Here is an 11,818-nt window from a genome sequence, read left to right as displayed (position 1 = left end):
AGCCATACTGGTTCGGGATGGAAAGCTCCAGCTCCATGGACCTCCCCGCCAGAGGCAGCTCCAACGAAGGAAGCGACGCCCGATTCACCGCCCCGCCCTTGTCATTGATGCCCAACTTCTCCCATGCCGCCGTGTCAATGGAATCATCCCCCATGCTAGCATCAGCCTCCTTGTCTTCTTCCCTGGTGCCGTCACGCCCCGCCCCGTCCGGACCCTTGCCGTGGTTAGGTGAAGGAGGATTTGGGACAGGCAAGGCGGGCGCCGTGAGTTGCTCCGGGGGGAGCTCGGGCTCGATGCTGATGTTGAGGCCCTCGCCGTTGAACCAGATCTGGACCAGTCCGCGCAGCTTGCGGGGGCTGCGGCAGGCGAAACGCATGCGAACAGGCCCCGGGCGAATGAGAGACTTCTCGTCTATCAGCAGGGGACGGCCGAGCATGGTGGTGGCCGCCATGAGCAGGTCGGAGCGCCTCTGCTTGGGTGGGACTCCTCCCAGTTTGACCCACACCTCTGGCATCGCCAATCCTTTGGGCGCATCGAGGACCGCATCACAAATATCCACCAACTAGAATCTGAATCCCGAGCGGCCGAGGTGGGCAGGCGGCGGCCGGCGAGGCGCCGAGCCACGTTTCACGAAGACTGAAGTCGAACTGAAAAGCAAGCAAACTAGCGGAACCATCGCGTGTGGCCTTGACTGGGTCTGGCACGCTTCAGCCTTCACGTAGCTATCTGGCAAGCCAATTGGGCCTAGCCATTGCGTTTTTTGCTCTCTTAAGTTTTTTCCTACTTAATATTTTTGTTGGGCTGACCTACAGTATACCAGATCATGGGCCCACTGCAGGCCTGGGCTCTGGGCCGTCACCCCTCTGGCCATACATGGCCGGCCCTCTCAAGGTTGGGGTTCCCATGGCCATCATTCACGGCGAATCCATTGGTGACCAACAAGTAGAGACCAAAAGAATAAAAGAAATGTCTTGGACATTTCTTCGAACACCTAGAGCGCGAGGTGTATATAGGGGGGAGTCAGATGTACCGGGGCGGCATCTGGTGGCGGCGACCTTCACCGGTTGCGAAACGGTCAGCGATGGTGTGGGTAGGGGCTTCCGGTGGTGAAGCCCTGGGTTGGGGACGATGGCGATGCAAAGATGGCGGCGGAACTCGGGTGGCCGTTGTGCGGACGAGGGAGAAAAGAGAAGAGTAGAGGGCTGGTCCGCCAAGAGGGGTGGGGGCGGAGATATGCTAATTGGCGCGGGCCCCTGTGGTTAGTCCTACGTGGCCGGGGCCTCCGAGTGCATCCGGGCGTCCTATCATGGGTCGGGTATGGGGATTGCCGGTCAGTCCAGGCGTTTGGGGCGGATTTGCGAGGTCTCGTTGGGTGTGGTTTTCCCGTCCGATCAGTGACCCAGCAGGCCGCCCGCGTTTCGTGCTGGTATGGGAGTCCGTTTGTAGATGCTCTTAGTGGCCGGAAAATCAGTTAATGCTTCGAAAATAGCAAACCAACTCAAAAAAATGGCTAAATCCGAACATTTAGCTTGAGTGATGTTTATTAATCATGAGAAAAGTTTGAGGTTGAAATATAACCCTACAGGTGTCAATATATAACCCTATTAATAAAAATTGGAAAGACATTATAGGGGTGGGCCCTAGTAGATGCCGGCCACTCGTATGAGGTGAGCACGGAAAGAAAACTTGTGAAAAGCCATCCATGGAAAGAAACGCAAGCAAGTCTAGTTTTAAATTGGGCTTGTACGCACGCTCGGCCTGCATGGTTTCTTTCCATTTTCACCTCTTTTCCCTCCCCCTCCCACCAAATAAATAGTCACCACGCTCCATTTTTTTGATCTGCAGAAATCGTCCGGTCATCGCCTCTGCCCTCCCGAAGGACCTCCAACACCAGCCAGGTACATCAGCATGGATCCATGGAGTTTACGTACATTCTCTTCGCATTTTATCTTCCTAGATCTACTGAACCTTATGTTTGTGTTTGGCTGCTGTGTGCTGGGCATACAATTCAGAGACCAAAGTACTGTGCTGCTGTGTGCTGCTACTTATATACACGTCCTTACGTACTTCTATCTTTGATATCTTTGTACATGTGCGGATAGAAGTGGCCACGCCCAGGATTAACATGCATATATGTGCCCATCACCGAATGACTTAAGTAGTGGATATCTTTTGCCACGGAATCGCCTTCTAATCGATCGGACGGCCTAGTGAGCAAAGCATATATTGAACCAAAACTATGAAATCTGATCTTTACTTTGGAGTATGGATATTTTTTTATTACCATCTTTGAGACTTACACAAAATGCAGTGCCAGCGTTTTTTATTTGCTATACATATATTCATTCATTTGTTTGTTTGTTTTTCGATTTTTCTGATTTGCTTAATGTGCCTTTTCTCTTCTATCTTGTTTCGACCCTTTTACTACCAGGATTACAAGAGTTTTTAGCCATCATGGCTTCTTCCAGATCCAATGAGACGAGAGGTGATGATCGCAAGTGGGATGAAGAAGTGTGGAAAATGGAGACCAATGGCAAAGATGGAACTCACAGAAACTCGGTAGTCTTCGCTGAAGAATCAGAAGCTCAAGTATCTCAACCTCCGTCAACCACGGTCACTGGAATTTCTGCCATCCCAACCTCTTGGAGAGTCAAATCATCAAGCTATCGGCTGACACCCAAATCATCAGCAAGGCTGTATAGAAACCCTTACTACAACTTAATTCACAATTTTGGAGTAGAGAACACTTCTCGTTTGGATATTCCTGGACCTTGGGATCGCCATATACCCAAGAGGGGCAATAACGAGGAGAACAACAGTTGGGGAACTACCAACAATCAAATTATGTAGGGCGTCCTTGACACCTATGTGCTGTTGCATCTAATCCAGGAGAGCTATATATTTATGTATCTCTTGAGATCTATTTTACATGCAAAGCGTGCTATTTTCTCCTTCAAAGAAATATTTTCAATGTATCTATTGGTGTGAGGCTATATGATAAAGAGATTACATTTTTTTTCTTTTACTTTTCTTTTCCTTATTATATATTCTAACACAATAATTCAGATCTTATTGATAAAAAGAATTGGTCATCTGCACAATTCACGAAGGTTAGTAGAACGAAGAGAAACAATCACATGCAAATATACTATTTCAAACATCTTTTATGATTGTGAACTCACTTTGCATATTGCAAAATTTGAACAACTTGGTTTGGCTAGACACCGAAAACGACTTAATGAATTGCATGGTTGTGTATCTTTCTAATTTATTTATCATCAATCATCCGCGGTCACCAGGGACGCGTGTCCAATCATGTGCCTAGTTCTAGCCGTTTGCCTAGTGTTGCACTCGGCAAACAGATCATTCTTCCAGAATTTCTTGGCTTTGCTGAGTTTTTTTTTCTTAAGGCCTCCTTTGGTTTGAAGGAATTTTGTAGGAATTTCATAGGATAGGATTTTTATAGGAAAAATTCCTTTAGAGCACTTTGGTTTGTAGGAATGAAATCCTATGCCTATGAAGGAATTCTTCCTATCCTCCACATTTCATAGGAAAATAAACATTAGCCTAGACTCAATGGAAAAAAATACTATGATGTGAATCAAAGGACATCCCTTTTCCTATTCCTACTCATAGGATTTGAGATGCATGTCATCTCATTTCCTATGACTTTTCTATTTCAATGATTTTCCTACCCTATGAACCAAAAGAGGCCTAAACCTACTCGGCCTTACCCAGTTTTCTGAGTGGGCGATAAAATGCACTTTAAAAACTAGCGGGCACTGTTCAAAGTTTCAGATTCTAGTAGTGACGAATAATTTATCCAAATCTGCAAGATCCACAAAATGTTGTTTGTTTATTCCTGCTGCGGTTCCCGATCAGCGCCTTCGGGATGGTCCTGGGCGTGAGCAGTCAGGGGATCCTATGGAAGACGCTGGCGTGGGCGCCGCCGTCGGCCTTCCTCCACGTCAGCCTCCTGCTGCCCCACGTGCTCTGGTACATCTCGCTGGCGCTCATGGCCCTCGTCTCCTCCATCTACCTCCTCAAGCTCGTCTTCTACTTCGAGGCCGTCCGCCGCGAGTTCCACCACCCCATCCGCGCCAACTTCTTCTTCGCACCCTGGATCGCATGCCTCTTCCTCGTGCAGGGCGCACCGCGCGACATGGCCAAGATCCACCCCGCCGCATGGTACGCTCTCATGGCGCCCATCTTCTGCCTCCAGCTCAAGATCTACGGCCAATGGATGTCCGGCGGCCAGCACCGGCTCTCCAAGGTGGCTAACCCGTCCAACCACCTCTCCATCGTCGGCAACTTTGTCGGCGCGCTGCTGGGCGCCAAGATGGGCCTCTGCGAGGGCCCCGTCTTCTTCTTTGCCGTCGGGCTCGCGCACTACAGTGTCCTATTCGTCACGCTCTACCAACGGCTCCCCACCAACATCACGCTCCCCAAGGAGCTCTACCCCGTCTTCTTCCTCTTCGTCGCCGCGCCTAGCGTCGCCTCCATGGCTTGGGCCCAAATAAATGGCGAGTTCGACAACGGCGCACAGGTCACCTTCTTCATCGCACTCTTCCTCTACATGTCACTGGTACGTAACCAACATTAATAACGTTTTGAATATCATACATTGGATTTGTATCGGTTTGAATTGAACATATTTTGTATGTCAGATATCAGGTGATATATCAGAAAAAATATATCTAGATATATATTCTAGTTTAGAAATATCTTTTTAACAAAAATATATAGTGTGTCAATGCTCTAGCATAACAAATTTTGATTCCTATAATAATTTATAAATTTCTGAATTAAGAAACTATCGAAAACAAATTAGCAAAATCATCTCTCTAAGATTAAAAACAATGGGTTATATATGTGTTTTCACAAAATGAAAATGCATGACTTTTATAATACATTAAAGTCGTAAATTCATAATATTTTTTCAGTGTTTTTTGATACATAATTGTGTTCATCGATGTATATGTATATATTGATGGGCATATCGGGTTAGATATCGGCCGTATCAGTTGATATTTCGATCCTTCTCAGGTGATACATATGATTTATAGTGGTAGACCCTAAAACTCATATATCACCATTTATATCGATCATATATCGGCCTAGATTTAAAAGCTTGACCAGCGTACTCTACTTTTTGTGTCCGTTTGCGTGCGTACAGCTGATATATACAGTCGTACGTACTAGTGATTTGTAATGTTCTTATTATTTGTCTTTGGGATGATGATCAGGCCGTGCGAATCAACTTCTTTAGAGGATTTCGGTTCTCGCTGGCGTGGTGGGCATACACGTTCCCGATGACCGGTGTGTCAATCGCGACCATAACATACGCCACGGAGGGGAACAACGTGCTCACGCGGACTCTCTCGATCGGCCTCTCGGGCGTTGCCACCGTCACGGTAGCCGGCCTGCTGGTGACCACCATGCTCCACGCCTTCGTGCTCAGGGACCTCTTCCCCAACGACGTCTCCATCGCCATCACCCAAAGGAAGCCCAAGTTCAGCAAGATGCTCGCGCACCTCCGCTCCTCCAGCTCCGATATGAAGGAGCTCGTGCTCTCCGTGTCCAAGTCGCCCAACTCTGACTCCCATGAGTCGGCCGCGGGGGATCGATCGAGGGAGACTCATCTGTCCGTCCACAAAGGCAATGCAGAGCCGTAGACGTGCCTAGCTGTGCTGTGTACATAGTTCTTCTTCTCAATCTCTTGGACTAGTAGATGGTTGTGGAAGCATGCAGCTGGGTTGCTGTGGCTGCACGTACAGTAAAGGGCATGCATGGATATATCCTTGGAGCAATTTTTGTGGTGATGAGGGTATAATGTGATTATTTGACCCACGTAGGTCGATCTGTCTGTGTATGACTCTACGGATATGTAATAAGAATAAACAAACAACATTTTGTGGACATTGCAGATTTGGTAAATTATTCATCAGTACTGGAATCTGAAACTTTGACCAGAGCCCACTTGTTTGTCAAGTGCATTTTATCACGCACTCGGACAGGTAGGAAAAGCCGGGTAGATTTAAGGGAAAAAAACTCGGCAAAGCCAAGAACATGGCAAAAAAGGAGCCGTTTGCCGGGTGCAACACTAGAACTCGGCAAATGATTGGACACGTGTCCCCGATGATCACGGTTGGCGTCATTGCAATCTTTGCCGAGTTCTTTTAACACAAATTTATCTTTTATCTTTTATTTTTTATTTTCCTATTTGCTGGATTGGGCGCTGGGCCAAAGTCTATATTATTTTCATATTTCATTTTTCTGGTTTGTATTTTGTTAGAGTTAATCGCTAGTAACAGAATTGACCCAAAATTAAGAAAAAGCTCAATTTATACCCTCATTTATCATCTTTGTGCCACAGTTCCCCTTATGACAGAATTGTCTCTCAATTTAATTTGCTTCCCAATTTTCTGTTGACTAGGCTCGGCCACTTCATCACCAACCTGTGTTCCCGACCTTGAAGGCGATCGGATTTATCACCCGCCCATGATTCGCCCCATCCGCGCCGCCTGACCGAGCTGGCCAGTCTCTTGTGCGTTCCTCTGCATGTCCCGTGAAGTTCATCCCCAACTCCAGCGTGCCACTCCACTGATCGAGCAATGGGCCGATGTCGCGTCGCCCCGTCGGGCCGTGGTGCCGTCGTCCTACGGTTCTCCTCGCGGCTGCACCGACCTGCTTGTCGTTGCCATGTCACCCTTCAGGTCGTAGCAACGTCATGCACAGTCCCCGCCGCTGCCCTGAGGCCGTCGCTGCGGTTGCACCGACTAGAAAAAAGAATGATTCACAATAGAAAATGGTTATCTCCGACTAGAAAAAAGAATGATTCACAATAGAAAATGTAAAACAACAACATGAGGTTGGTATGGTGCTGAGCGAGAGTGCACCATGAGAGTAACACTTGTGCAAATTGGTGAAGACCAGGCAATTTGGGTTGTGGCCTTAGGTCTTGATCCAAAAGCCCACTCATTCGTATTTACAAATGCTGAAAATAATCTGGTATGGAAAGAACACAATAACAAGTAAGTTAAGTAGGAAACCAAAACCAGGTACATGTCTCGAAAGTGCACCCCGTTTTGCATAAACCACACACGAGTACATATAGTACAATCACACGAGTCAACAATATTGATCATGCATGCTCTTCCCTTCCATTAGTAGAGGATCGGTGGTGTTGTAGTTGCAAAATTGTGCGACCCATTTAAAAATCGTGTCATGTATGGTTTCACAACAGAAATAAATTTGCCGTCTGCTTCAAACAGATGGCAAAAACTTGAAAACAGACGGCAAAGAATTTCCCATCAGCTTGCTAAAGTCGGCAAAGCATAAATCGGCAAAGAGGTACATATATTCATTCATATATTCATTGAGACTTACACAAAATGCAGTGCCAGCGTTTTTTATTTGCTATACATATATTCATTCATTTGTTTGTTTGTTTTTCGATTTTTCTAATTTGCTTAATGTGCCTTTTCTCTTCTATCTTGTTTCGACCCTTTTCCTACCAGGATTACAAGAGTTTTTAGCCATCATGGCTTCTTCCGGATCCAATGAGACGAGAGGTGATGATCGCAAGTGGGATGAAGAAGTGTGGAAAATGGAGACCAATGGCAAAGATGGAACTCACAGAAACTCGGTAGTCTTCGCTGAAGAATCAGAAGCTCAAGTATCTCAACCTCCGTCAACCACGGTCACTGGAATTTCTGCCATCCCAACCTCTTGGAGAGTCAAATCATCAAGCTATCGGCTGACACCCAAATCATCAGCAAGGCTGTATAGAAACCCTTACTACAACTTAATTCACAATTTTGGAGTAGAGAACACTTCTCGTTTGGATATTCCTGGACCTTGGGATCGCCATATACCCAAGAGGGGCAATAACGAGGAGAACAACAGTTGGGGAACTACCAACAATCAAATTATGTAGGGCGTCCTTGACACCTATGTGCTGTTGCATCTAATCCAGGAGAGCTATATATTTATGTATCTCTTGAGATCTATTTTACATGCAAAGCGTGCTATTTTCTCCTTCAAAGAAATATTTTCAATGTATCTATTGGTGTGAGGCTATATGATAAAGAGATTACATTTTTTTTCTTTTACTTTTCTTTTCCTTATTATATATTCTAACACAATAATTCAGATCTTATTGATAAAAAGAATTGGTCATCTGCACAATTCATGAAGGTTAGTAGAACGAAGAGAAACAATCACATGCAAATATACTATTTCAAACATCTTTTATGATTGTGAACTCACTTTGCATATTGCAAAATTTGAACAACTTGGTTTGGCTAGACACTGAAAACGACTTAATGAATTGCATGGTTGTGTATCTTTCTAATTTATTTATCATCAATCATCCGCGGTCACCAGGGACGCGTGTCCAATCATGTGCCTAGTTCTAGCCGTTTGCCTAGTGTTGCACTCGGCAAACGGATCGTTCTTCCAGAATTTCTTGGCTTTGCTGAGTTTTTTTTCCTTAGGGCCTCCTTTGGTTTGAAGGAATTTTGTAGGAATTTCATAGGATAGAATTTTTATAGGAAAAATTCCTTTAGAGCCCTTTGGTTTGTAGGTATGAAATCCTATGTCTATGGAGGAATTCTTCCTATCCTCCACATTTCATAGGAAAATAAACATTAGCCTAGACTCAATGGAAAAAAATACTATGATGTGAATCAAAGGACATCCCTTTTCCTATTCCTACTTATAGGATTTGAGATGCATGTCATCTCATTTCCTATGACTTTTCTATTTGTATGATTTTCCTACCCTATGAACCAAAGGAGGCCTAAACCTACTCGGCCTTACCCAGTTTTCCGAGTGGGCGATAAAATGCACTTTAAAAACTAGCGGGCACTGTTCAAAGTTTCAGATTCTAGTAGTGACGAATAATTTATCCAAATCTGCAAGATCCACAAAATGTTGTTTGTTTATTCCTGCTGCGGTTCCCGATCAGCGCCTTCGGGATGGTCCTGGGCGTGAGCAGTCAGGGGATCCTATGGAAGACGCTGGCGTGGGCGCCGCCGTCGGCCTTCCTCCACGTCAGCCTCCTGCTGCCCCACGTGCTCTGGTACATCTCGCTGGCGCTCATGGCCCTCGTCTCCTCCATCTACCTCCTCAAGCTCGTCTTCTACTTCGAGGCCGTCCGCCGCGAGTTCCACCACCCCATCCGCGCCAACTTCTTCTTCGCACCCTGGATCGCATGCCTCTTCCTCGTGCAGGGCGCGCCGCGCGACATGGCCAAGATCCACCCCGCCGCATGGTACGCTCTCATGGCGCCCATCTTCTGCCTCCAGCTCAAGATCTACGGCCAATGGATGTCCGGCGGCCAGCACCGGCTCTCCAAGGTGGCTAACCCGTCCAACCACCTCTCCATCGTCGGCAACTTTGTCGGCGCGCTGCTGGGCGCCAAGATGGGCCTCTGCGAGGGCCCCGTCTTCTTCTTTGCCGTCGGGCTCGCGCACTACAGTGTCCTATTCGTCACGCTCTACCAACGGCTCCCCACCAACATCACGCTCCCCAAGGAGCTCTACCCCGTCTTCTTCCTCTTCGTCGCCGCGCCTAGCGTCGCCTCCATGGCTTGGGCCCAAATAAATGGCGAGTTCGACAACGGCGCACAGGTCACCTTCTTCATCGCACTCTTCCTCTACATGTCACTGGTACGTAACCAACATTAATAACGTTTTGAATATCATACATTGGATTTGTATCGGTTTGAATTGAACATATTTTGTATGTCAGATATCAGGTGATATATCAGAAAAAATATATCTAGATATATATTCTAGTTTAGAAATATCTTTTTAACAAAAATATATAGTGTGTCAATGCTCTAGCATAACAAATTTTGATTCCTATAATAATTTATAAATTTCTGAATTAAGAAACTATCGAAAACAAATTAGCAAAATCATCTCTCTAAGATTAAAAACAATGGGTTATATATGTGTTTTCACAAAATGAAAATGCATGACTTTTATAATACATTAAAGTCGTAAATTCATAATATTTTTTCAGTGTTTTTTGATACATAATTGTGTTCATCGATGTATATGTATATATTGATGGGCATATCGGGTTAGATATCGGCCGTATCAGTTGATATTTCGATCCTTCTCAGGTGATACATATGATTTATAGTGGTAGACCCTAAAACTCATATATCACCATTTATATCGATCATATATCGGCCTAGATTTAAAAGCTTGACCAGCGTACTCTACTTTTTGTGTCCGTTTGCGTGCGTACAGCTGATATATACAGTCGTACGTACTAGTGATTTGTAATGTTCTTATTATTTGTCTTTGGGATGATGATCAGGCCGTGCGAATCAACTTCTTTAGAGGATTTCGGTTCTCGCTGGCGTGGTGGGCATACACGTTCCCGATGACCGGTGTGTCAATCGCGACCATAACATACGCCACGGAGGGGAACAACGTGCTCACGCGGACTCTCTCGATCGGCCTCTCGGGCGTTGCCACCGTCACGGTAGCCGGCCTGCTGGTGACCACCATGCTCCACGCCTTCGTGCTCAGGGACCTCTTCCCCAACGACGTCTCCATCGCCATCACCCAAAGGAAGCCCAAGTTCAGCAAGATGCTCGCGCACCTCCGCTCCTCCAGCTCCGATATGAAGGAGCTCGTGCTCTCCGTGTCCAAGTCGCCTAACTCTGACTCCCATGAGTCGGCCGCGGGGGATCGATCGAGGGAGACTCATCTGTCCGTCCACAAAGGCAATGCAGAGCCGTAGACGTGCCTAGCTGTGCTGTGTACATAGTTCTTCTTCTCAATCTCTTGGACTAGTAGATGGTTGTGGAAGCATGCAGCTGGGTTGCTGTGGCTGCACGTACAGTAAAGGGCATGCATGGATATATCCTTGGAGCAATTTTTGTGGTGATGAGGGTATAATGTGATTATTTGACCCACGTAGGTCGATCTGTCTGTGTATGACTCTACGGATATGTAATAAGAATAAACAAACAACATTTTGTGGACATTGCAGATTTGGTAAATTATTCATCAGTACTGGAATCTGAAACTTTGACCAGAGCCCACTTGTTTGTCAAGTGCATTTTATCACGCACTCGGACAGGTAGGAAAAGCCGGGTAGATTTAAGGGAAAAAAACTCGGCAAAGCCAAGAACATGGCAAAAAAGGAGCCGTTTGCCGGGTGCAACACTAGAACTCGGCAAATGATTGGACACGTGTCCCGATGATCACGGTTGGCGTCATTGCAATCTTTGCCGAGTTCTTTTAACACAAATTTATCTTTTATCTTTTATTTTTTATTTTCCTATTTGCTGGATTGGGCGCTGGGCCAAAGTCTATATTATTTTCATATTTCATTTTTCTGGTTTGTATTTTGTTAGAGTTAATCGCTAGTAACAGAATTGACCCAACATTAAGAAAAAGCTCAATTTATACCCTCATTTATCATCTTTGTGCCACAGTTCCCCTTATGACAGAATTGTCTCTCAATTTAATTTGCTTCCCAATTTTCTGTTGACTAGGCTCGGCCACTTCATCACCAACCTGTGTTCCCGACCTTGAAGGCGATCGGATTTATCACCCGCCCATGATTCGCCCCATCCGCGCCGCCTGACCGAGCTGGCCAGTCTCTTGTGCGTTCCTCTGCATGTCCCGTGAAGTTCATCCCCAACTCCAGCGTGCCACTCCACTGATCGAGCAATGGGCCGATGTCGCGTCGCCCCGTCGGGCCGTGGTGCCGTCGTCCTACGGTTCTCCTCGCGGCTGCACCGACCTGCTTGTCGTTGCCATGTCACCCTTCAGGTCGTAGCAACGTC

The 11,818-nt window shown here is 46.3% G+C and overlaps 2 protein-coding genes across 2 annotated transcripts; both read left to right on the top strand.

The window, feature by feature from the left end:
* The first annotated feature begins 3,865 nt into the window (after positions 1–3,865).
* On the top strand, positions 3,866–5,675 carry LOC119310858 (S-type anion channel SLAH3-like). The gene is made up of 2 exons (XM_037586479.1): positions 3,866–4,585; positions 5,247–5,675. The coding sequence occupies exons 1-2, from the start codon at positions 3,893–3,895 to the stop codon at positions 5,673–5,675; spliced, it is 1,122 nt and encodes a 373-aa protein (XP_037442376.1). The 5' UTR covers positions 3,866–3,892.
* A 3,279-nt stretch (positions 5,676–8,954) lies between these two features.
* LOC119310847 (S-type anion channel SLAH3-like) lies at positions 8,955–10,764 on the top strand. Its single transcript, XM_037586473.1, has 2 exons — positions 8,955–9,674; positions 10,336–10,764. Exons 1-2 carry the CDS (start codon positions 8,982–8,984, stop codon positions 10,762–10,764), a joined length of 1,122 nt encoding a protein of 373 aa, XP_037442370.1. The 5' UTR covers positions 8,955–8,981.
* Positions 10,765–11,818: the final 1,054 nt, after the last annotated feature.

This window comes from Triticum dicoccoides, chromosome 1B (assembly GCF_002162155.2).
Source record: "Triticum dicoccoides isolate Atlit2015 ecotype Zavitan chromosome 1B, WEW_v2.0, whole genome shotgun sequence".
Lineage (NCBI taxonomy): Eukaryota > Viridiplantae > Streptophyta > Magnoliopsida > Poales > Poaceae > Triticum > Triticum dicoccoides.
This window is presented reverse-complemented; position numbering and strand designations above follow the sequence as displayed.